This window comes from Sceloporus occidentalis, unplaced genomic scaffold (assembly GCF_023333645.1).
Source record: "Sceloporus occidentalis isolate IW3139 unplaced genomic scaffold, rSceOcc1.0.p SCAF_4, whole genome shotgun sequence".
Lineage (NCBI taxonomy): Eukaryota > Metazoa > Chordata > Lepidosauria > Squamata > Phrynosomatidae > Sceloporus > Sceloporus occidentalis.
Genome location: NW_028316984.1, coordinates 87804016 through 87831296, shown reverse-complemented (window position 1 = coordinate 87831296; position 27281 = coordinate 87804016). Strand labels below are relative to the sequence as shown.

Genomic DNA, 27281 nt, shown 5'->3' with positions numbered 1-27281 from the left:
TCAATGGGTCCCTTGACTGTCACTATTGGTGATCTCACTCTGGAAAGACCACCTTCCCCTTGCAGCTACTGGAAATGCTACTGTTGTAGTGTTCCTACTATTGCTGCCAGTTGCTCACCAATCACAGAGCCAATGATCAGACAGTAGGTAGAAGCAGCCCAATTTAGGAATGTTACTTTTTGGGGATTGATACTCCCAGAATTCTCCAGTTGGCACTAACTGAGGGATTCTGTGACTTGCAATCCCCAAAAGGAACATTTCTAAATTCTTTTAATATAGTTCCCCATTCTTCCTCACTACCATGGCTTCTCATGCATCTATTCATCTACTCTGGGACAACGGAAGAAGTGAGTAAGCAGACAGAGGAGTTTATCAAATGGGAGGAATTTCTCTTAAATTCGAATGAAAAGAAAGTGGGACCAGAACGCATTCACTTAAAGTCGCTAGTTTCGCACAATTACGTGAATACGCATTGCATTCGAACTGGCTCTCCATTGCCCGAAAATAGCATGCCATTGCCCGAATTTGCATGTGGCAGTCTATCACGCAATAATGTCAAATCACATGATTGCATTCGGACTGACTTCCCATTGCCCGAATTTGCGTGTGGCAGTCTATCATGCAATAAAGTGAAATCACATTCGGACTGACTTCCCATTGCCCGAATTTGTGTGTAGTGGGTTATCATGCAATAATGTTAAACCCCATGATTGCGTTCAGATTGCCATCGGATTATACTTCCAATTCCCCTTGTCTGATAAATTCCAGAGAAAGCAAGAAGAAGGAGGCACAGAATTAGAGGCCTCTCATCATTGGTCATTAATTGGTCACTGGCTTTGGTAGGATCTGACCGTGCCAATCCGTCAAAACATGCCAACCCCTGATTCCGGTGCCCAATATGAATTCAGTGCTCTTTGATTATAACAGGCCCAAATTAATTGTTGCCTATTGCTGTCCAAATACGTTTTTTCTAATTCAAGGAAAGAGGAACAACGGGGAAAGCAGCAAATGATATCCCTCCCCATTTTTAAAAAATTGAAACTTTGTATCTTGCTTTTTTTTCTGAGATGAAACTCTGCATGTCTTGAAACTGTAAAATATTTACTGTTATTATGTGCCTTCAAGCCGACTAAGCTTAAGGCAACTTTCTCATAGGGTTTTCTGGGCAACATTGATTTAGAAAGGGTTTGCCATTTCCTTCTTCTGAGGCAGAGTGTGTAACTTGCCTAAGATCACCCAGTGGGTTTCCATGGCCAAGATGGGTTTATGAACACTGGCCTCCCAGTTTTCTAGTCCAACCCAAACCACTCCACCACACGGGATCTGAACATTTTGTTTCCATCTGGAATGGAACGGGACCTTTCACATGTGTGGTAAACATAGTAACCAGTACACTCCAGAAACCCAACCTAAACAAACCAAACTGAAATTTTGCATCCAGAAAAGCTGGAGTGCATGAAAATGTTCATCTCTTTCTTAAGACTCAGAGCACCATTCTCATTCTAGTCCCCCAGGGATGATGAGATAAGTGTGTGGCACAACAGCTTATTTCCCAGTCAACGCCTTCATAACTTTGAGCAGTACTAATCCTTTTACTGCCTGCAGACAACAAGGTGAGGTGCTATAAACGTAGAGCAAAGGATAGGGCTTGGCAGCTCATTACACACAATTTAAGTATATGAGGGTTGGATGACTAAGGTTGTACTGGCCAAAAAAAAAAAAAAGCTTCAGTGTGCATCAAAACAGCCAAACAGAATGTTTTGATAAAGGGTGATCCACAAAGAGGGGCATGAGCTTTAGAAGAATTTTGTCTGTATTGTCAGGGATTGAAAAAATTACCTGTTTTGAACTACAAGTCCCCCAATCCCCCAACCAACATGGCTAGTTTCTGGGACTTATAGTCCAAAAGTCTTCTTTCCAAACTCTGAATCCTGTGTGCTAATAACAAAATCATTCTCCAATGGTAAATTCTTATGTAATTAGAATGCCACCATACAGAGAGAAATGGTTGGTGTCAAGAAACCTCAAAGTACTGTTGTGATGTTGTGTGTTTTCAAATCATTTCCCACCATATCATAGCATTCCCCCTTGCCCAAGATTTATTCAGAGGGAGTTTGTGATTGCCTTCTCTAAAGCTGCAAAAGTGTGACTTGCTCAAAATCACCCAGTGGGGTTTACACCATGGTCTCCAGAGTCCTAAACAAGCATTCAAAGCACTAGATCACACTGACTCCCAGCCCAAGTCCAAGTACTGAAGTACAAATTCCAGGCAAGCAGCTGTATCTGTTATAGCAAAACCGGAAAAGCAAAAGCAAAGAAAAAAACATCTATCCAAACCCAAACAGTTTTGTGGCACCTTACATTCTGATTAGTTTATTATGGCATAAGCTCTCGTGGGCTATAGCTCACTTCATCAGAGCCATTCAAAATATTTATTCCATGATTTAAAAAAAATTCTAGTAATTAAAAAAAATACTAGGGGAGAAAATCCTAAAACTGCTCTGTGAGGACTGGCCATCCACAGTGCAAATGAAATTCTGCCTGACTGAAGATGTCAGATGATGTGTGTGGTTGTATGTGTGGACGAATGCTGTAATGGGAAGAAGGCGTTGTTGGGTGGAGCAGCAAACAGGAACAATCCAAACAACAGTGTTTTATTGAAGTTTCCACTAATTTTCCCAACTGTTTTTTTAAAAGCTTCTCATGAAACTTTCAAGAGCAACACATTTATTGTGTCATGTATCCATAAGCAAGCGTCTACATCAGATATATTCCCTGTGGCAGGCAGACTATAAGCTCTACATGTTTTAAGCAACTTCACTTGCCTGATGTCAAAGGTTGAGCCAAGGAAAGATGGCCGCTTATAATCTGCTGTTGCTGCTGTATAAGGCGGTTGTGGGTCCGACTCATTCCAATATGGATCCTTCTGCAGGGTGGGCAAATCCCAGTGCATTTCATCCACTGCCATAAGGGAGACCTGCCAAGAGACAGAATGACACATACCATGTGAAACATGGTGGCCCTAGCTATGTATGTGCTATGTGCTGTATGAAAGTGCAGTCTCTTCCAGTAGGTTTATCCAGATGATTTTAAATTGTGTTGAGATGCTGAATTTAAAATGTGGACTGTTTTAAAATGTGTATGTCTTATTTGTCCTTTTAAACTGTTGTGTGTTTTAATTAATGTTGTTCATTGCTGATTTATTATTGCTCCCCACCTCAATCCATGCAGAGAGGTGGGTAAGAAATTAATATATTATTATTATTATTATTATTATTATTATTATTATTATTAGACTTCCCCCCCACCCAACCATTTCTAGGAAAACATCCATTTCTAGTAATTTGGAGGCAGTTAGAATGTTACAAACAAAGACATTGTGAAGATGGGAGAGTTTTTTTTTCAGTTGAGCGTGCTGGACAGCTTACGATAACAAAGCAGCATGTAGATAACCATGTTTTGTGGCTTGCCACCACTATCTCAACAATTTCTTCTTTGGGGAAGGTGGGAGTCCCAAGCAGACAGCAGAAATGGGAGTTCTATTTCCCCATTGCACAGTGGTTTACAAGTTATGCAGGTTTGCTTGAGGACTCAGAATGGTGGAATGAGTTGCCATTGAAAGCTTAGGAAGAATCATGAGTTTAATAAAGTTCAAAGGGGGTGATTAAAGTGCAGGAAAGGCAGTAGGAGCAGAGACTGCACAGAGGAAGGTGAACATGGGAGACCTCAAGAGCGAATTTTCCAATCTGTGAAAATGATTTTGTTATCAAAGGAAACTCAAAGGTCATATATTGAAATAATGAATTCAGACACATAGCCGTGTTAGTCTGGAATATCGGTATGCACCTTTGTAGCACCTTTGAGACTATGTGAAAGAAGATGTAGCATAAGCTTTCATAGACTTGGTCTACTTACTTAGATGCATAAAGAAGTTAGCATGTGCCAGTCTTTAACGTGTGCATTTCTGGGAGATATGTGCCTTTCTGGGAGAAATATTAGCTAGAGCTAGAAAAGAAGTAACTTTCTGGGGATCCCCCAACCAGTCATTGAGGATTATGTATTCTGGGAGATGTAGTCCAAAAACAACTTTTCTGAGCTCCACTATTAACATTATACAGGTTGAGTCTCTCTTACCCAGAATTCTGAAAGCCAAAATTATCACAAACAAAACCCAAAACATTTTTCATGGGTGGCTGAGATAGCGACACCTTTGCTTTCTGATGGTTCAGGGTACACAACCTTTGTTTCATGCATAAAGTTATTACAAAAATTGTATAAAATTAACTTCAGGGTATAAGGTGTATATGAAACTTAAATGAATTTTGTGTTTAGACTTGTGTCCCATCTCCAAGATTATATACATATATGCAAATAGAAGAATTCCCAAATCCAAAACCATAATATCCAAACCCCAAAACATTTCTGGTCCCAACCATTTCAGAAAAGGGATACTCAATCTGTATGACATTTATTTTCAAAGCCATGTTTGAGGCCACTGAACTGCTAAGAATGAATCTGACAATTAAGAACAATATGACTAGCCCTAAATTCTGTCCTGATATAGTCTCTGCTTATTTTCACAGTATGTATACTGAGAACATCTGTCCCACTTGTCTGAGATGTCCAAAATGGGAAAGAATTACCCCACAGGAAGATGTTCTTAAAAGTAGGCCTCCAATTTACCTGAAGATTCCTGTCAATAAGCCAGTTGGTTTCAAAGTCATCATCATCCTCTCCAAAGGGATTGATGAGCTGTTCAGCTACCTGTGCAATGAGAATGATGAAAGCATGATGCACCAAGGTTTAATAGTTGTATGTCCAAATGACACTCAGTCCTAGCTTTGGGACCCTAAGCACAGGCAAATACAGTTTAATCAGTGAACTGCATGATTCCCTGTTTCAAATTACAACAACTAAAATTAAAAAAATAATTTCCAAATATCCTCCTTTCCTTGATCACTTGTGTTTATTTTTAACAATTTGTCTAGGTTTTGGAAAGAGTCTAAAGCTTTTGCTTCTACAGGTGTTTTTTGGCATTGGGCATGATGCTAGGCTATTGGTGTGTGTAAATCTATTTGTATTTCTGTATTGATTTTCTCTTAAAAAAAAGAACACACACACTTTCAACACAATCCAAATGTGTGTGGTTGTGTATAAGAGAAGCTTTTACTCACAAAACTTTTGAATAGGAGAATGGACACGTAATTACAATTTCTTTAAAAATGCTTTGTGATGTACCTTACATAGGAGGTTTCCTAAAAATGATCCATGGTGACAGGAAAATAAATGGCTTTTGAACTGGGATGTGGGAGATCTACTCCTACTAGGTAACCCTGGGCTTGTCTCTTTCTCTGTCTCTCAGCCAGACCTAATTCACAAGTTTGATGTAATGTTAAAGGGGGAGAGCTGTTTCTGTCAACATGAGTTCATTGAAGAGAAGGTAAATATAAATTGAAGTAAAAATTATTTAGCAGTAAAATTTTGTATTTATGGCAATACAATATTTCCTTATCTAGAGAATGAGATAAAAGATTAACCAAGCAAAATGGCTTGGGATGTAGTGGAGAAAAGAGATGTGTGCATACGTGGTTGTGTTAATATTTTTTTTCAAAAAATAAAAGGTCAGCTGAGAATATTCTTGCATATTTCCTATCTTCAGTTCCTTTTTCTTTTCTAAAAAAAAACAGTCTCACTTCTGGTGAGCCTCTCAAGAAGAAAAGCTCCTTGTGGCATGATCTACAGAGGCAAGGCACAGGGAGAGGTTAAGTAGATGAGATTATGAGTGAGGGGGAAAGGGAGAGGAAAAGAAAGTGTTTTGGTGGTGTTGATGAGAAATGGGATTTTCAAAAATTAATGTAATTTGTTGCAGTCAGCCCTCTATATCCATGGATCCTGGTCTTTGAATCAAATGCCAATGGATACCAAGGGCCCACTGTACTTTTCTCCCAAATTCAAAATAAAGGTGGTGGTGGTGGTAGTAAAATCACTGATGGCATTCTCCAACATCATTCTTCTGAGGGCTTCAGTGCAGGTTGTTAACTCAAGCATAAACACTAATTAAACATAATCATAAAATGATTAAAAATTTCCCACTTCTAATATAAATCTAATTAGATTTTTTGGCTTCTTAATGATTAACAAAAGGCAGCAATCATTTTCTAATGTCTTTCCTATCTTTGGGCAGACCTATGTTTGAACCAACAGGACTGCCCATTGTCTGTCATCTACTCTAGTATATCAAACAGGAGAAATTTCTCTTAAATTCGAATGAAAAGTGGGGCCAGAACGCATTCACTTAAAGTTGCAAGTTTTGCGCAATTACGTGAATACGCATTGCATTTGAACTGGCTTCCCATTGCCCAAAAATAGCATGCCATTGTCTGAATTTGCATGTGGCAGTCTATCACGCAATAACGTGAAACCACATGATTGCATTCGGACTGACTTCCCATTGCCCAAATTTGTGTGTAGTGGGTTATCATGCAATAACGTTAAACCCCATGATTGTGTTCAAATTGCCATCAGATTATACTTCCAATTCCCCTTGTCTGATAAACTCCTAAGTAATTCCTCTATGTAATGCACAAAAATGGCTGGGGTCTGGTGGAAATGGAAATCAATGCTTTTGCTTTTGCTACTTGAAAACCAACTGCCCTAGGAGGTAGAACCTCCCCAGGAATTAATCATTTCCCCTTTGAACTGACCTTTAGCCAGCCTGCATAAAAGAAAAATTGCAGGAAGGTGAAGACAGGCACAAAAAGGTCCATCTCATGGCCAGGATACCCCTTTGCTGGGTCCAGGAATTGACGTCCAATTAAGCAAGCCAGGAAGAAGCTGTAAACAGCTACTGTGACCACCTTGGAGAAAGAGACAGTTAGGACCCATCATGGTTTGCAGGAGTTAGGCTGTTGCTGCAAAATGGTTATGAACTGTGACTCATAATAACAATGTTCCTAGAACGGTTATCTACACTTAAGATATAATTCTTTATCCTCAACATATGTATAAATGTATTACATGTCACTTGCTGTACAGTAGGTGATTTTGTGTAATACAAATTTGCATCTAGGGACCAGATGTCATTAGGAATTTGTAGCAAGAAAATAATGCATGTTAACATATTCAGGGGTAGCTGTGTTGACATAGAGCCAGGAGGTATAGTGGTTTTCGTTTTGGACTGTGACTTTAGAGACCAGGGTTCGATTCCCAGCTTGGCCATGAAACCCACTGGGTGGCCTTGGGCAAGCCATACTCTTTCAGCTGCAGGACAAGGCAATGGTGAACCTCCTCTGAACAAAAGTTGCCATGAAAACCCCATGATAGTTTTGCCTTAGGGTCACCATAAGTCAGAAACAACTTGTAGGCACACAACAGCAACACCAGTACACATTACATGCACCCTAATGTTCCCACCAATGCCATTTCTAGCTTGATTCTTTTTCTTCTTCCTCCAGTACTTTACCACATGCTTCATTCAAGTTATGGGAAAAAATATATCTTGGTATGGTTAGGACTAGTAAAACATCAAGAGGAAGCTAGGTTTTTCCAATGGAGGAAGAAAAGAAAATCCCCAGACGTTTGAAGGCTCACTTCCTTTTTTACTTTGGGCAATTTAGAACATTTGTCCTAAATTATTTACCGATTCATCAGATCTGGAATTTCAGGGTTTCTATTTCTAATCTTTCTATACTTTTACCTGTCAAATATAGGAATCACTAAGCAATGTGACTGTTAATTATTCCATATAGTATCTGCATCATTTGAAATGTGAATCTTTCTCAGATTTGAGCTTTTGTGAATATCAGTTGTCATTATCCAGGTCCCTAATGACTGCAGAAAACCCCCCCACATAATTTATATAGTTTGCCTCTACTAGCATACAGGTTTCATTACCAGTTTTTTCAACATTGTTAAGTTAGTAGCCTAACCACCAAATGACATTGTTTGGGAAAGTATTCATTAATTCTTAGGGCCCTTTCACACTACACAATTATAGCACTATGATTCCACTTCAACTGCCATGGCTGTATCCTATGCAATCTTGGGATTTAGGGAGAAGCATTAAGCATTTAGAGTACTCAGACAGAAAGCTCCTCTAGTGTCCCACCAAACTACAGACCCCACGATGTTGCCATGGCAGTTAAAGTGTTCTCATAGTTCTACAACTATGCAGTATAAAAGGGCCTTTAGAAACAAATCAATCTTCCACTGATCTGGTGCTGGGACTGGCATGTTATGGCAAAACAACCCAATTTGTTTGTCTTTAGCTGACTGAGGCTGCATCTGCACTGCAAAATTAATGCAATTTGACGCTGCTTTAACTGCCATGGCTCAATGCTATTGAATTCTGAAGTTTGAAGTTTTGTGAGATATTTGCCTTTTCTGTCAGAGAACTCTGGTACCACAACATGCTACAAATCGCAGGATCCCTTAGGATAGAGCTATGGCAATTAAATCAGTGTCAAACTACATTCATTCTACAGTGTGGCAGCAGCCTGAGCTATTTGGTGTTGACTACCTCCTCCACCAGCACTAGCAAGCAGGATTCTAGGTATACAACCCAACAGGTGAAAGAGCAGCATGGAATGAAGGCTGGAGTGGGAGATGGACAAAACCACTTGTGCCTTACAGGTCTCTTTCACACTACACAGTTAGAGCACCTTAGAGCACAGTTAGACTTCATCCTATGGAACTGTAGGTCTTGTAGTTTCATGAAGTATTGAGTTATCAGCCAGAAAGTTCTAGTGTCTCACTAAACTATAAATCCCAGAATTCTGTAGGATGTAGCTGTGGCAGATGAAATATCAGATTGTATAGTATAAAAGAGCACAATGAATTTCAAAGCCCTGAAAGAGAATATGGGTGTTCCCAAACCTGCCCTACATGTACTCTGCTCTTTCTAGACCTTGCTCTAACAGAAAAGCTGTTGTTCTCACTAGTGATGCTTAGATAGATAATTATTCTCCTAGTTGTCCTAGCAAATTGACTACTCAGGAAATGGCAAATGGACAAATGAGTCTGTTCAGTATCCCAGAAAGACTGATTGGGTTCATCATGAAACCAAGGGCTGTTCCATACCATTTTGGTGTCAAAGGCTGAGCAGCAAATGATTCCTACCCCTCTGGTCACCCCACATCAATCCAAGTCAAGATACAGAGTCTCCTCAACCATGATAGGTAGCACATGGGACAGAACTTCCCACAAACATTTCTCCCGATTCCTGATTGTAAAACATAGTAAAAATAAAAGTATGTATTGTAAAAATTTTCTGCTCCCCATCCAAAGAAGCCTCTGTCTTTCTAATGATATTGCTAACTCTCACACTTATCCACAGTTGTCAGGAAAACAGCAAATATTGTTGTTTCTAACTGAGTATGTTCTTATTTTCAGATTATAAACCCATTGGGACAGCTGGAACATCCTTTGTTCTTTTTAATTTTTGTAAAAGCACACAAATAGGATTGATAGGTACAGGAGTATAGATCTTAGACAAGAACTCCCCAGTTCTGCTTGCTCACAGGGCAAGTCATGTAAGATTTACTGATGAATCTGAATTTTGGGCCTCGTTTCTGGCTATCTTTGGCCACACAACTTTCAGTTTCATCTATCAGTTTGAAATTCTACCTTCTCCATCTGCCTGTGCCAAACCAAACCAGGCTTACTGGAACACAGATGTGTGTAAATATGCATATAGAAAGAAAGAAATTGAATGTCAAGGTCTCATCTCTTGCTCTTTTAAGAAAGCACCACATGGTGTATGATAACAATAAGGTTCCAATAGAGTATGGAGGGGGGGCAATATCCACACTACACAATTATAGCACTTTGCTATTACTTAAGCTACCATGGTTCCATCCTATGGAATCCTGGGATTTATAATTTTGTGAGATAACAGAACTCTTTCCTAGACCACCCTTGTACTGTAATGCAGGGGACTTCAGTAGAGAATTGTTAGCAAAATGACATATCCCAGAATTGTGTAGAATGAAGCCATGGTAATTAAAGTGGTATCAGGCTGCTATAATTGTACATTGTGAATACTGTGTGTATGCATGCTTAAACACACATCTGTTGCTGCATGCATGCTCTTGTGTGTACACTTCCATGTCCATTCTATGTATATGTCCATAACGTTCATCTGTTTTTGATCCTGGCTTTCAGGAGTCTTTCGTTTTCAGAGAAATTTTTATTAATCTTAATGGTCTTCAGGGACAGGAATCCTTTGGTATACAACAGAATCTAACAGAGTACATTATCTAAGCAGCTGAATTTCAGAACACAAAAGTTGGGATGGGCACCATACGGTCTGCCCTGTGGCTGCAGTTTGGGCGGTGCTGGACAGTTAACATGCTTGGTGTCTAAGGCAGATAACAGCCTTCCCCACAAAGTGGTTCATCCCACTGAATGTTGTGCTATGAATATGACAATAGCTAGTTCAAGCTAAAGCAACTGGTAGGTTTGTCATATGTTGATATGCACAGAGAACTGGAAAGGCAGAATGGATCCTTGTTGGTTCTACTGGACCTTTCAGCAGCTTTCCATAACATCAACCATGGTATCCTTCTGGGCCACCTTACTGGGATGGGTCCTGAAGGCATTGCTTTACTGTGGCTCTGTTCCTTCCTGGAGGGGCAATAAGGTGGTGCTGGGCATTTTTGTATGGCTTCCTGGCTATTAGCCTGTGGGACGATTCAGGGTTCTGTTTTGCCCCCATTCTATTTTATATATACATGAAACTGCTAGGAGAGGCTGTCTGGAGTTTTCGGGTGCAGTGCCATCAATATATGGATGATACCCAACTCTAATACTCTTTTCCACTCCAATCCAAGGAGACTGTCCTGGTCCTAAACCAGTGTTTATCATCAGCAATGGACTGAATGTGGGCAAAAAAATTGAAGCTTAACCCAGACATGAAAGAGGTGCTCTTCGTCAGTTGGAAGTCAGATGAGAAAATAAGACTTCAGCCTGTCTTACAAGAGGCTACACTCCCTATGAAAACACAGGTTCACAGTTTGGGTGTACTCCTGGGCTCAGTCTTGAACCTGGAGGCCCAGATTTCTGCCATGGCCAGGAATGCTTTTACACATTTAAAGCTTGTGCATCAACTGCACCTGTTCCTTGAGACACCAGATCCAGCCAGAATGGTACATGCTTTAGTTATACCCTGCTTGGACTACTGGAACACACTATGCATGGGGCTGTCTTTGAAGGGTGTTTGGAAACTTCAGCTGGCCTAAAGAACTGCAGCCAGACTGTCAACTGAGGCAAGTTACAAACACAATGAACTGTTTCAAAGCGTCCCCAGAAATGGCGTCCTCTGGAACCGAATTGGGACGCGATGGGAACGCGCGGCGGCGGCGGCCCCCCGTGCGATAAAGTCGCGTTTTGGGCCCCATCCGGGGCCCATCGCGTTCCGTGCACGCCCCCGCTCGCCCCCGTTAGAACGCGCTGGGGAACGGTTTAACCCCCATGCGATAAAGCTCAGTATTATGCTTCTGTTGAAACAGCTCCACTGGCTGCCAGTTTGTTACCAGGCATAATTGAAAGTGCTGGTTATGACCTAGAAAGCCCCATACGGCTCAGAATCCAGGCTCACTGGCAGACCAGATCTCTCTATATGAATTGGCCTGGAGCTCTGAAATCATCAGGAGAAGCCCTTCTCTCAGTCCCACCTCCATTACAAGCACGATTGGTGGGGACACAAGAGAGGTCCTTCTCAGTGGCTGCTTATAGACTCTGGAACTCCCTTTCCAGGGAGGCCAGAATGCCCCCCCTCCTTATTGTCCTTTGTCAGCAGGCTAAAATCTTTTGTTCAGAAAGACATTTAAAACAGAAAGTTTTTAAAGAATGGGCTAGGGGGTGCTGTTTTGTTTCAAATGAACTATATTATAGAGCTTTAAAATCTTTATAATTGCACTTTATTCTTTTACTAAAGTGTGAATTGTTTTAATATTGAAAATAGTTTAATTCTATTTTAATCCTCTATTTTTGCATGTTTTATTTGTACAGTGCTCCCTCCCCTTACGTAGGGATCCATTCTGGATCCCTCTGTGTAAGGGGAAATCAGCGTATGCTGAAGCCCCATAGGAACTAATGGGGCTTGTGCCCGTAGCACACGGTTGTGTGGTGGTGCGCACGCTCCATTAGTTCTTCCAGGGTGCGCAACAGGCTCTTCCGGCGTGGCTTTCAGCATATGCTGAAAGCCACGTATGGTGCGCTCATGTAAAACGCAGGTGCGCTGTATTGGTTTTTAAAATTGTGAATTGCTATGAGTTCCAATTTTGGGGGTAAAGAGGGATATAAATAAATAAATAAATTAAATTTGCTCAGATACAAATAAGGAACAAACAGCATTTGTCTTTTAAAATCCCTTCAAATATTTCTGACGAACTATAAGTGTAGGTGGAAAAATGCCCTTTGCATGTATCTACATGTGTGCCTATTGCAATTTGAGTAAATTGTGTTTGGCGCACCAGGGATTTATTTATGAGATTCACAAATGAGGGGTTATGCTTGAAGATTATAGAGCTGTGATATGCTTGACACAAGTCAGTTTCTTTGGAATGCACGCTTTACCTTGTTGTTCTGTGCCTTCAAGTAGTTTACAACTTTACATCAGCATTTGTCTTTAAAAACCTCTAAAATCTTTGAGGAACTATAAGCGTAGGTGGAAAAATGCGCTTTGCACATATCTGTAAGTGTACTTATTGCAACTTCAATAAACTGTATTTGGCACACTAGAGATTTATTTATGAGATTTACAAATGAGGGGTTATGCTGGAAGATTATAGAGCTATGGGAACACTTAACACAAATCAGTTTCCCTGAAATGCATGGTTTACCATGCTGTTAAGTGCAGTAACAGTCACCACTTTTGTTTCCAGTTCATGGCAAGCTGTAATACAATAACCTCTGCTTGGAAACAAGGATAATTCATAACAAAATCCATTTCTCACCTGGGTATAGACCAATGGAATGCTGATCCAATCATACCCATAGAGTCGACCACACTGACTGCGCAGAGTGTTCATTTCCTGGAGTCATTGAGGAAGACCAAGTATTACTTGAGGAAAAGAGCATTCAACACAGTGCTCTCATCGTCTTTTGCAGAGTGAGCTATTGCATGTTAAGAGCTGTTTTAGATGCTGCATCATAAATGGAACCCCTGCTTCAGCTATGCTATATCAGTCAATCTTGTCCTGATAGTTCATTCCTATTAATTTAAATCAATATTATTACGCATATTTAATAGCCATGCGTTACACATGGAATGTGGAATCTTGCACAGAAAATGGCTTCCTGAAATCTAACTTGATGCTAAACAATCACATATAAGTTTCTAGCAGTCAGAAGGAAAAACCCACAAAAAAAAAAACCACAATCAGAAGGATGGTTAACCAAACATTGAAAATGGATTGTTTTTGTTTTGGAGGATCCAAATGCTAATGGATCTTGAGCAAAAACTCCACTTGTGAATAACACTAGTCCCTCCACAGTAGGCTAAAACATATTTCTCCCCTAGGCTTCAACTTAGTTTGGAGACCTGGTGAAAAGCTTGTGACACTGATCTGCTTTACAAGTTTGTGGTAGGATTTATCAATCTAGTGCATTTGAAGTACTTTGAATGCTATCTATTGCAATATTTAATTAAATCCTGATTTCAGCCCACTCTCAAGCAGAATGGCAGGTAGATCTCAAAAGAGTTTATTTTCTTTTTTATCCGCTTTCTTCACTGTGCAGCTCTCACATCCATACATGATGATGGGGAATACAATGGCCTGGATGCTTCTAACTTTAGTGCTCACTTGTATATCTTCACTCTTGTCTAAGAAAGCACACCATGGCCTAAATTCTGTTGTTAGTCCTCACTAGAGTAGCACCACCGAATCAATGGGATTTACTTATATATTGGCTCACCAATCAACAATTAATTGAGTGGGTAGATCCTAGTTGGGAGTAAACAACAGGATGCCAGCCACTGTGTTTTTTTCACATCCACTTACAAATATAAAACTCACATTCAAGATGCCTTGGAGAAGAACACTGTCACGGATCCGGCCATCATTACGGGCCTTCACTGCCAAGTTTGAGAACCATACACAGGGAATCCAAAACTTGTTATGTGGTGAATTCACACTGTCAAACTTCTTGTGTTCTTCTGGAGTCATCAGGCCTGTGCAGAAGAGAAGATGGAGGAAAGAGGAAGCAAAAATTACAGGTACCCTGTCCTTATACTTGAAGGGGAAAAATGTATTTGTTAGCTTTCAAAACACTTTGTGGAGACCACAAAATGCTGATTTTCTACTTTGGGGCAGCACTCAGAAAAGCAACATTTTTGAACTGTGACTCTCAGAAACCCAAGCCCACTTGGCCAATAGGCATTATAGATGGATGATTCTGAAAGTTATGGTCCAAAAAGTTATTTTTCCAAGGTGTGATTTGGGGCTGCCAGTCCTGAGCCTGTAAAGTCATATCCATGTCAGGAAACCTAATCAATACAATCAGATTATTGAATCGATTTTTACTACTGGAAATGAAATGAGAGGGGAAAACAAGGAGGGAACCGAGTTCACTTAAATAAGCTCTGGGTGTGAATCAAGCCATTTTTAAAGAATAGTTCTACACCCAAATGGACACACTGGTTTCCACTCATCTGACCAATGGAGACAAATGAATGATTCTATGATTCTAACTCATACAGTTTAATCAGTGAAACATATGAATCCCACCCCTGTTTCAATGCCTTTTGCAAGTTATTGCAAACCAAAAATAAAAATACAATCAGCCCTTGATATCCACAGATTTTTTATCCACAGATTCAACCATTCATAAATTCCAAAAAACAAACCTTGATTTTGCTATTTTGTATAAGAAACACTATTTCACTACACCATTTTGTTTAATGGGACTTAAGAATCCACAGATTTTGGTATTACAGTGGATAGAGGTTCTGGAACCAAACCCCAGAGGATATCAAGGGCTTACTGTAACCTCCAAATATGTATCTTTCCAATCTCTGATCGGTTATATTTTAAAGCAATTTTCTAAGCTTTGATAAGGGGTCTAGAAATTTGTCTGCTTTTAATTCGGGGCTATATGCAGCTCCCTGCACTAGTTTTTGTAGCCCTTACCTCTTCCAAATGGCCTGTTACAGACAGCCAAAATAAAGCTGCTTCGAGTCACAGTGGAGGTATGGTGTTTCAATGATGCATGCGTCCTAAGAGTCCAGAAGTCGCACCAAAGCCACGCTCCAGCCTTAAGGACTGGAGCGTGGCTTTGGTGTGGCGTCTGGACTCTTAGGACGCATGCATCATTGAAACACCATACCTCCACTGTGACTCGAAGCAGCTTTATTTTGGCTGTCTGTAACAGGCCTTTGTCTCTGCTGCTCCCACCCTCCCCCTCAATAAAAAAGGCAAATTTGGAAGCTTTCAGGAGTGGCAATTCACTTTTTAAATAGGTTACAGGATACCCCTCCTCTGTTTCATATTAAAAAGACATTTTTCAAAACCAGAAGTGAAACCTCAGTCAGTTCAAGTAGTTGGTTTTTGGTTTCTTCTTCTTATTATTATTTTTGGCAGACTGCAACTCTTGAAAGTCCCTAGGAACATGAAATTGTCCCTGTAAGGTTGTGAAAGCCGGACAATTAGATGGAAAGACAATAAACTAATTTGCAATGTGGTGCTGCAGCTGGAGAAGAGTTCTGTGGGTACTGTGGACTGCTACAAAGGAAATAAATGGGTCCTAGAGCAAAGCAGGCCTGAACTCTCCTTAAAAGCTAGGATGACTAAACTGAAGTTATGGTACTTTGGAGAGGTATGTTTCACTAGAAAAGGTGATAATGCTAGGAAAAGTGAAATACAGTAGGAAAAGAGGTAAAGTCCATTATGGATGGGCAAACCCAGTCAAGGAAATCATGGCCCTGAGTTTGCAAGACCTTTGTAAGGCTGTTCATAATTGGATGTCTTGGAGGGTTCTCATTCATTCTGAACCAAATTTGATGACAATTAGCAATAATAAGAAATCAATTGAACTTGCCCATTCTTTCCTTAATGCCTATTTTTGCCTCCATAAGGAGTTTGATGTTGTTGCTATGTGTCTTAACGTTAACTTCTACTTATGGCAACCCTATCTAAGAGTTTTCTTGGGAAGATTTGGTCGGAGGAGGTTTGCCATTGCCTTCTTTTAAGGCTGCATGTACATTTATGATTTGCCCAAGGTGAAATCTTGGAACTTTGGTTGAAAACCAGTTGGTTTCCATGCCTGAATGTGGATTTGAATCTTCATCTGGCAAAGTCCTAGTCCAACACTCAAACCACGACCACACACTGGCTTTCATTCATAAGGGCTAGAAGGCCTTCTTTTCTTCTTCTTTGAATGGAAAACGAAGTATCTTAAGATTCAGAATTCTAAGCTTGAGGCTAAATCCTATTTTAGCAAAGAATGGTGGAATACACACTGGCTACTCCTTACCGAGCATGAAAACATGTAATAGTGTAGTCACAGTTTGTGCTTGTTGGAGGGTTAGGCAGATAGCAGTAACTGTAAGCTACACACCATTTCAGTATTTACAAACCCAGTGTTCAGAGATTTAGGGAAATTCAGCTCACACTTGCTCCCAACATGGTGCACTTTTACCATGCTCACTGGCAAAAAAGTTTGCAAGCCACAGAAAAAAATTTGCTCTTCAGCTTGCATACAGCTGTTTTAATAACCATCAAATCTGTTAGTCCTCTGTAGCTGGTTTGGACTTTAGAAGAAAGAAATGAAAAGCAGGTTACATGCAAAGGATCTGTTTTATGTCCACCTCCCCTTGCTGAAGAAAGCCATTACAAATGGCTTAAAATCTTTTTAGATGGCTGTCTTTTTATATCCAAATCAAATCTGATTACAAAAGTGCTAGTGCCTTGGTGGCAAAGAACAACATCAGATCTCTTGCATTGCCAGCTGGTGCTCTTTATTTGTCACAGTGCCTGACTGTCGCCCACAGTGGAATATTCCAGTGCTTTAAAAAAGAGAGAGAGAGTCATACTCCCACGCAAACAGAAAAGTGTAGCAAGCAGAAGGAGAAATGGGCATCAGACTGCGCCACAATGTTAGAAATAAACAGAAAGAAAGTTTTCACATTTTTGTTTGTTTGTTGCTGTTGTTGTTGATACACATGACTGCAACTTTATAAGTATCATGTCTTCAAGGCCAATGCAAATGTCTGCTTAGATCAATAGCAAGAATGGGCAAATATGGAAGGTTAGGGAAGAGCATTAGTCCTGTAGGAAACCTTGGGGAAAGAAAGAAAGAAAGAAAGAAAGAAAGAAAGAAAGAAAGAAAGAAAGTCCCTCTAAAGGGCATGGATGACATTTTCACCATGTTTTAGTCATTTCCTGTTCATTTCTTCTTTCAAGAAAGGCTTCTCCTGTACCTAAATTGGCCCAGGGATAGGGATGTCATATCCCGGCGGCCCCCGGGACAAATCCGCTTTTGGGGGCCCCCTCCCGGTCCTGGTCCGGTTTGGCCCCCAGCTTGGGGCCCGCACAGTGCCAACCCACCTTCCCCCACCTCCCCGCATGGCCGCGCCACCCACCTCCTCCTCCTCCTCTGTTCCAGGCCGCGCGGCCGCTTGGAGGAGGCGAAGGAGGAGGCGGTGTGCGTCCTGAGCGCGGCCGCATGGCCTGGAATGGAGGAGGAGGTGGGTGGCGCAGCCGTGCGGGGAGGCTGGGGAGGGGGCAGGGAGGCGGGGAGGGGGCGCGGGCACGCGCAGGAGGCGCACTTTCTCCTCCTCCTCCTCCTCCTCCATTCCAGGCCGCGCGGCCGCGTGGAAGAAGCAAAGGAGGAGGTGGTGCGCCTCCTGTGTGCGCCCGGGCCCCCCCCCCTCCTCCTCCTCCTCCTCCTCCTCCTCCTCCGTTCCTTCCAGGCCACCCAGCAAATGAAGGAGGGGGAGAAGGAGGAGGAGGAAAAGGAGGAGGGGGGAGGAGGAGGAGGAGTAAGAAGAAGGAGAAGGAGAAGAAGAAGAGGAGGAGGAGGAGGTGGTGGTGGTGGTGGTGAGTGAGTGGCCAGAGGCCTCAAGGTGGCTTTTTTTTTTTGGGGGGGGGTCTTTTAATGCTAACAAGTCTCCCTTATTTTGACAATGATAGTGTGGTGGTGATGATGATATGAGTCAGCTTCAGAGACATGCAGGCACTGTTTCTGAAGCCGAGAGAGTGTCACCTTCCAAAGTGCATTTTCTGTGTGTTTTTTGTTCTTTAATGGTGATACTGATATCAGAAAGCCTCTGAGGCATGGCCAATGTAAGTTGCTGTGATTTTTACAAACTCATGCGCAGTGAAGAAAAACCAAAGTCCCTTGACCAAGTACACACTTCTGAGAAGTACAGTTGAATCCGAGGGCAAACCCACTTCTTGTTAAACCACCTTGACATATTCAGTATGAATGCATAGCATGTTCAGTGTGAAACTCAAAGAGTTTGGTTATCGAATAAGCCTCTGAAATATGCAAGGGGCCATGTTAAAATAAGGCCATGTTCAATGCCCAAATGTGCTGTTTGGAATGGGGGGAGGGGAGGTTGGCCAAAAAGGAAAGTACATTTCTGTCATCTGTCTAGGAATAATGCCCAAATGTCCTCCATTTTGATCATGCCTAAGAAACATGAATTTATATTAACATTTTTTTAAAACCATCAAATTTTTTGTGTGTCCTCCATTTTTATAAATGTGCCCTACATTTGAAAATTTTGTCCTACATTTGTCCTACATTTGTCCCGGTTTGGAGGTCCAGACTTATGGCAACCCTACCCAGGGAGGCTTCAAAATGTGCACCTTCCCCACTGGATATTTTGGGGCATTTAGGGACAAAATATTATTTTTAAAATTTTGCCTTTTTTTTAACCCTATGGGGACCTGAAGGCCACACTTTGGCCACCTCTGCTCTACAGGTTAAAGAACCATTCATAAACATTAAAAAAAATGCTGAGGTGCTTCCTAAGAGTGGAAAGAAGCCCAAAACATATTTGGGGCATTCAAAAACTACAACAAGGGATTGGTATAGTTTGGAGACCATGTTGCCATTGAGGTAGGACTTTGGGGTACACGTCTAAGGCCCCACTCAGCAAGAGGAACCCACAGATATAGCAGGTCTGATTATCCACATTTTGAAGCAAGGAAAGGAATATGCATAAGAAGTTCTCAGAAGATCATTCTCTCCAGAGTCAAGAAAATGATCTTACTGAAAGGCAGTGTGATACTTAAATTAGACTGTTGGGCTGGACTTTTGGAAATTCAAGTTCAAGTCTTCAGTGGATTGTAATAGCTTGGGGGCCAATTTATTCTATATAGGAACAATAGTGAGTAACCTTGGGGCCTAGCTTCTTGCTCTCAGACCAATCTATTGTTTATACTCATGTATAAGTCTAGAAATTTTAGTCAAAAATGACCCCCAAAACCTGGGTCAGCTTATCCACAGGTGACTGTAAGTACTATACACACACATATATAGAACCATCCCCTTCTCTGAGTAGAGTGGTGAAAAGTGAGAGCTTAGTCTGTCCTGGGAGAATCTAAAAGAAGCACTGATCCCCTCTCCTCTCTCCACCATGTTGCCACTTCTGATCCTTTTTGAATGTCTTGGTGGGGAAACAGTGATGGCAGCAGCCCTTTGTCAGTTCCCTTCAAATACTGCTGAGAGGAATTGGGTTTTGAAGGATGTGAATAAGAGATTTGTGTATGTTTGTCAGCTTTTCTGGGTTAAAATCAGAATTATGACATTAAAGTTAAAGGCTGTAATCAGTGCTAACATCATTGACTTTTTTTTTTGCTTTGTCATTATATCCTTTTTAACATGCTGCATTTTGTTTGCTCTGCTTGCTCCTGGTTGCTTCCCCCACATATTGCACAGCCACCATTTACCATAGTTCTCTCTTCATCCATTCAGCCTTTAGGACGGGCACAAACAATTATTCCTGTCAGAATTTTGTAAGTTCTTTGGCATCATTTTCCTTTGCTTTGCCCTTTACATCTTTTGTTACATGCCCCTAAGTTTTACCCTCGACTTATCCATGAATCATATCAAAAACCCTAATTTTGGCCCCAAAACCTGCCCTTGACTTATACATGAGGTTGACTTATAGTCAAGTATATACTGTATTTCATACGTCTATTTTGTAGGTCAAGTGTGAAGGAGGCAACCATCTATGCTATCTTAAGCTCAATGGAAGAAAGACCCTTTAACACCACATACTTGTAGCACTATGAGTTTACATTAACTGTCATGGTAATGTCCCATGGAATCTTGGGATTTCCAATTTGGAGAGGGGCATTTAGAATTTTCAGCCAGAAATAAGGAAGACATGAGACACATTCACACTACACATTTACAGCAGTATGATTCCACTACCATGATTCTGTCCCATGGAATCTTGGGATTTGCAATATATGGAGGGGCCTTCAGAATTCTCAGTCAGAGAGCTCTAGTGACTCTGACCAAACTAGAAATCCTAAGGCTCCCTAGGAAGCAAGCATGACAATTAAAGTGGAATCATAGCACTATAACAGCATATGTATTTAGGATCTTAAGTACTACCGCTGCTACTACATACTATCACTTCCATACCACAACACTAGGGCTTCTTTTAGGCAGCAAGACACTTATCTGGCTTACCTGCTTACCTCCTAAGAGCCAGCTAGAAAACAAATAAAGGAACAGTCTTTCAGCCAGCAGTGTTCATGGTATTATGACAAACCTCAGCAGAGAAACCATTCTGGCAAAGATGTGCAGATTCAGGTGTTATGGCAGAAAGCACAGGTGTCTACACATTAACACAGTGTCTCTGTGGTGGATCTTTTGTTGTTGCTATGTCATCTGGACCAGCATTCTTCAATGTGGCACTCTCTAGAGGTGGCTGGGGACAACAAACCGCATCATACTCAGTCATCATGTGCTGCTGCTTGTCTGAAGATGGTGAGTTTGTAGTTCATTACATCCAGAAAGCATAATGGAACAAACAATGGTTGTAAAGAGGTTCTATGTCTGCTGTTAGCATCAATGATGATTCCCCATGGAGCACAGAGATAGGACTTCTTACATAATGGACTGGATCTATGTTTTGTATGCTTCCTTCCACCTACATGAGGCAGGAATCATGTGGCCCACCAGATATTCCTGGATTGCAGCTCCAAACATTCCTAGCCAGCAAGGCCACTAGTAAGGACTGCTGGAGCTGAAGTTCAATAACATCTGGTGGCTCCTCAATCCTTCCGCCTTCACTAAAAAAGAAAAGAAAGGAAAGGAAGAACAGCAACAAAACCAGTACAGGGTGTGAAGCTCTCAAATTGCACTGAGCTACTAAATGATGACTCCAGCATGGAAACACTCATTGAGCAACAGATATTTCTAAAGGCCTGAATTATTATCCCAGTAAAACTACCTCCTCCCACTCGCTCCAAACTGAAGCATCTACTGGTACTGCTCTTTTGTGTTACCAGTTGTGGAGATATTTGTGTTACATAGCTGGTGGGGAGAGGTTACATGTGCAACCCCCTCACATCAGAAGGGTTTGTACATTTCAAAGGAAAATTGCTCTAACTCTGCTTCATTTTCCATAATCAGCATTTGAGGCAGTGCGTTTTTTATCCAGCAGGTGGCAGGGTGGCCTGGCATCATCTTGTCAGATGAGGAGTGCTGCTGTTGCAACTGCAGTAGTGCTGGCATCTCTTTTCTTTGCTCCTTTGTTGCATGGAAGATTTATAATATTCAGTTAACATTTAATATGTTCCTTTCATACCATGGAATTTTGGGGGTGGGTGGGGGTGGGGAGAGAGTGTGCCTCTTTTAGTCCCTGTGCATGTTTACTCAGAAGTACCGTAATTCCCACTGAATTTAGTGGTGGAACATACCCGGCCTAAAGGAAGCAGATCTCATCTGATCATGCAAGCTAAGCCTGGTTAGTACTTAGTCAGCCCTGGTTAGTACTTAGATGGGAGGCTGACAATGAATACCAGGTGCTGTGGACTATATTTCAGAGGAAGGAACTGAGGGGGGGGGGGGAACTGCCTAAGAAAACCCTATGAAATTAATGGTGTCACCATAAGTCGACAGGTGACTTGAAGGCACATTCACACACACATCTCCCAGATATGTGTGTATAGGACAAAAGTCTGCCTTGTCACCTTTCTTTTCTTGATGTTTTGTGCTGCAGTCTATGCCCACTTATTTGAGAATAATCCCCATTGAATTCAACAGAGTTTTATCATGAATTTAAGGAGGAGATCAGCATGTGTTTCATAGACTATAGCAAAGCCCTTGACCGCATAGATAATGAAAAACAATGGAACACTCTTAAAGACATGAGAGTGCCACTACATTTGATGGTCCTGATGAGGAATCTGTATTTAGGACTAAAAGCTAACGTTAGAGAATATGAAGAAACAGAATAGCTCCAAATTGGCAAAGGGGTCAGACAAGGCTGCATACTATCACACTATTTGTTCAACATGTATGCAGAAAATATCATATGAAGAGCAGGCTTAGACTCAGAAGAAGGTGGAGTGAATATAGGAGGAAGGAACATCAACAAACTAAGATATGCTGATGGCATCATACTACTACTGGAAAACATCACAGACTTGGAACAATTACTAAGGAAGGTAAAAGAAGAAAGTGCAAAGGCAGCCTTACTGCTGAGCATAAAGAACATAAAAATTATGACCATGGAGGAACTACATAAATTCAACTTAGATAATGAGAAAATTGAAATAAAGAATTCCCTTACCTTGGTTCAAACATTGATCAGAATGGAGACTGCAGTCAAGAAATCAAAAGAATACTGGGGATAGGAAGAGTAGCCAGGAAAGAACTAGACAAGTTCCTAAAGAGTAAAAATACTGAACACTAAGGTTATTAAAACACTAAACACTAAAGATATATAAGAGAATATTAAAGTTAGAATTGTTCAATACATGTACAGATGTGAGAGCTAGACAGTGAAGAAAGATGATAGGAATAAAATCAACCCATTTGAGAGGTAGTGCTGGAGAAGAGTGCTAAGGATACCATGGACAGCCAAAAAGACAAACAAATGGGTTCAAGAACAGATCAAGCCTGACCTCTCCCTGGAAGCCAAGATCAGTCCGCCTCCTCGCCGGACTCCGCAGCCAGAGCCGCGCTTCTGCCGGGCGGCCTCCTCCCGGGGTGTCGGAGGTGCGCATCTGCGCACCGCCCCGGGAGTGCCGCCCACGGACTGAAGGGGCACCGTTGCGGGACTCTTTATTAGGCTGCTTTGGCACTTTGCGGCAGCCGGGAGCGGGCCCTTTAAAGACTCCTGGGGGGAAGACAGGGAGAGTGCTCGCCAGGTGAGAGCGGCGAGCTTAAAAGCCGGGCGTCCGGACCTTCCTGCCACGCCCCCTCCGCCTCCTCGCTGGACTCCGCAGCCAGAGCTGCGCTTCTGCCGGGCGGCCTCCTCCCGGGGTGTCGGAGGTGCGCATCTGCGCACCGCCCCGGGAGTGCCGCCCACGGACTGAAGGGGCACCGTTGTGGGACTCCGCAACTGCGCAGCTGCGCAGTCTTTGCTGGGCTTGGGAGGTTGTGGGTTAGCCTAGAGCAGAGGATGCCTGTGGTGGCTAACCTCTGCTCTTTAAATTGCTGGTGTAGGGTGGGGGGAGGTCATGGACGCAGGGGATGCATGGGCTGGGGAGGAAGGGGATAACATCACTTTGAGCGGAGCTCCTATTGAGGTTGTGTGGGGCAGGGGGAGGTATGGCGGTGGGAGGAGGGACTTGCGTTCCAGGGGAAGGCGAGATCGATGCTTCATATCTATCTCCCCTTCCTGTCCCTCTCCCAACCTAAGGGACCTGAGGGTCACTCCAACCGTGCCACAAACCCTGTCGCTGCTCCTGTGCAATGCCAGATCGATCAACAAGTCCCACATCCTCCACGATCTGTTGGAGGACCAAGGTTGCGATCTGGCTTGCATTACCGAGACCTGGCTTGGGCCTGAAGGGGATGCTGTGTGGGCTCAGGCCCTGCCTGCCGGGTTCTCAGTGAAGGACCAGCCCAGGTTAGGTGGGCGGGGTGTGTGTGGCCTTGATAAATAGGAACACCGTGTCCCTCACTAGGAACCACATCCGACAGACGTCCTATATCGAGTGTATTTACTTGACCCTAAAGGCGAGGGACAGTCTAGGGATTCTGTTGGTGTATCGGCCACCCCGTGCGCTAACGGACTCCCTTAACGAGCTGACACAGCTGGTCGCTGAACTGATGCTGGAGACGCCCAGGCTACTCGTCCTGGGCGACTTCAACATCTCCCTCACGGCCAGCTATGTTCCACCCGGTGCAGCTCGCGAATTCATGAATACCATGGCGGCCATGGGCCTGTCCCAGCTGATTCTGGGTCCTACGCATTGTGCGGGTAATACTCTCGATTTGGTCTTCTGTTCTGATGCGGAAAATCCGTGGGTGGAAATATCTAATATTTCCCCCCTGCCATGGATGGATCATTTCCTGGTTGAGGCGAAAATCAAGGTCTCTACCCAGATCCCTCCCGGGGGTGGTGGACCTATTAGGATGGTCCACCCTCGAAGGCTAATGGAACCCAAAAGGTTCCAGGAAGCCCTAGAGGGACACATGGTTGGAAGTGATGGCGATTCTGTTGATGCCCTGACTGGTATCTGGAATACCGGTCTCTCGAGGGCTATACACAGTATCGCTCCCAAGCGCCCTCTCAGACCCGCTTCCAAACGTAAGCCCTGGTATACGGAAGATCTCCGGGCAAGGAAGCGGGAGCTGCGATGGCTAGAGTACCGTTGGCGGAAACACCTTCGCTTAGACGACAAGACTCTCCTAGCCCAACTGTTAGAGGACTATGGAGAGGCGATACGAGCAGCAAAGAATTCATTCTATGGTGCTCGTATCGCGTCCGCGGAGTCGCGTCCAGCAGAGTTGTTCAGGGTAGTCAGGGAGCTAACTCAGCTCCCTCCTGCTCTGAACCAGATCCTTGAACCTTCTAAGGCCTGCTGTGACCAATTTAACAACTTCTTCGCGGATAAAACTTCTCGGATAAGCGAAGGTCTTAACGCCGACATTCAAGCAGAACCTAGGGTAGAGGCATCCAGGGCCTCCGTGGACTTTATTAAACTGGATCGGTTTGAGTTGGTAAGTACCGATGATGTGGACAAGATCCTCGGAAGTGTTCGGAAGACAACCTGCTCTCTCGATCCCTGTCCCTCGTGGCTAGCAGCCCAGGGGGGACCGGCTGTAACTTTATTGTTACGCCGGATTATTAATACATCTTTGAGGGAAGGGCAATTTCCATCTGACCTTAAATTGGCCATTGTAAAACCTTTATTAAAAAAGCCCTCCCTCGACCCCCTGGTATATAATAATTACCGTCCAGTTTCACTGCTGCCATTTTTGGGGAAGGTGATCGAGAGGGCGGTTGCAATCCAGCTTCAGGCGGTCTTGGATGAAACGGATTATCTGGACCCATTTCAAACTGGCTTTCGGGCGGGTTACGGAGTTGAGACGGCCATGGTCGCCTTGGTCGATGATCTCCATCTGGGCATCGACAGGGGAAGCGTGTCCCTGTTGGTGCTCTTGGACATCTCAGCGGCTTTCGATACCATAGACCATGGTATCCTTCTGGGGCGTCTAGCAGAGGTAGGAGTCGGTGGCACTGCGCTCCAGTGGTTCCGCTCCTATCTCTCTGGAAGGTCCCAGATGGTGCAGCTGGGAGACGTGTGCTCCGATGAGAGGGCCCTTAAAACTGGGGTCCCTCAAGGAGCCATTCTGTCTCCCATGCTATTTAACATTTACATGAAACCGCTGGGAGAGATCATCCGGAGACACGGGGCGCGGGGTTATCAGTACGCTGATGACACCCAAATAATCTTCTCTATGTCTCCGACTGATGCAGTGACTGAGGATGGCGTCTCTCCTCTCGTGGCCTGTCTGGAGTCAGTAATGGGCTGGATGAGGGAAAACCGACTCAAGCTGAATCCAGAGAAAACGGAGGTACTCGTGATAGGTTCCCCTGGTCCAGGAATGGCGGTGGTTCCACCTGTCCTGAACGGGGTCACGCTCCCTGTGAAGGACTCCGTTCGCAGTCTGGGGGTGCTTCTTGACTCGTCCCTTCGCCTGACTGCTCAGGTGAATGTGACGGTCAAGAGCACCTGTCATCAGCTTCGGCTTATTCGCCAGCTGCGCCCATACCTGGCCCAGAGAGACCTTGAAACTGTGGTACACGCCCTGGTAACCTCGAGACTGGATTTCTGCAATGTACTCTACATGGGGCAACCCTTATACCAAACCCGGAGGCTTCAAATGGTGCAGAACATGGCAGCCAGGCTGGTCACTGGTACGTCCAGGGCCAGCCATATAACACCGGTATTAAAAGATCTCCATTGGCTGCCCATTCGCTTCCGGGCGCAATATAAGGTGTTGGTGATGACCTATAAAGCCCTAAATGGCTTGGGCCCAGGATACCTGAAGGACCGCCTCTCCCCATACATTCCGCCCCGCACCCTCAGAACATCTGGGCAGCAACTACTTAGGGTTCCCGGGGCGAGGTTTGTCTCCACCACCAGGAGGACATTTTCCATCGCCGCCCCGGCCCTTTGGAACACGCTGCCCATAGAGCTCCGCTCAGCTACCTCCCTGGCCCAATTTAGACGGGATTTAAAGACCTTCCTGTTTGGGATTGCATTCCCTGACTAAGGTCCTTTAGGCCTCCTTCCGCCGCACTGGCAACGGGACTGGCTAACCTGGGGCCTTTTGTTTTTATGTTTTATGTAATCGCTGTATGATTTTAATGTTTATTGTTTATTGTATTTTTAATTGCTGTAAACCGCCCTGATCTGATGGAAGGGCGGTATATAAATAAAAATTTTATTATTTATTTATTTATGAAACTGAGTCTGTTGTACTTTGGCCACATCATGAGAAGGGAGAACTCATTAGAAAAAATAATAATGCTAGGGAAGGTACAAAGCAGCAGAGAGGGAAGAAGACTGCATACCAGGTGGACCTACTCAATTAGGAAAGTCATGGCCCTGAATCTACAGGACCTGAGGGCAAGGGGGCTTGAGGATGTTTCATCCACTGGTTTACCATGAGTTGTGGTCAACTCAAGGGCAGTTAACAACAACAACAATAACATATATGGAAGCAGACTAAGTCTATGAAAGCTTATGCTACAACCTACACAGTCTTAAAGGTGTTACAAGATCACATTGTATTGTGCTATTGTTACTGCTTTTGCTGTTAGATTTCTGTGAATAGGACAGGACTATGGCTGC

At 43.2% G+C, this 27281-nt stretch overlaps 1 protein-coding gene across 1 annotated transcript in view; it reads right to left on the bottom strand.

Moving 5' to 3' along the window:
- LOC149314273 (bestrophin-1-like) overlaps nt 1–27281 on the bottom strand; it is a 45408-nt gene that overhangs the window by 3341 nt on the left and 14786 nt on the right. The window contains exons 5-9 of the mRNA XM_089523419.1: nt 14019–14173; nt 12957–13034; nt 6705–6857; nt 4684–4764; nt 2826–2977 (exon numbers count right to left, since the gene is read on the bottom strand). Of these exons, the coding sequence (XP_089379545.1) occupies nt 2826–2977; nt 4684–4764; nt 6705–6857; nt 12957–13034; nt 14019–14173 (619 nt within the window). The remainder of the gene's footprint in view (nt 1–2825; nt 2978–4683; nt 4765–6704; nt 6858–12956; nt 13035–14018; nt 14174–27281) is intronic.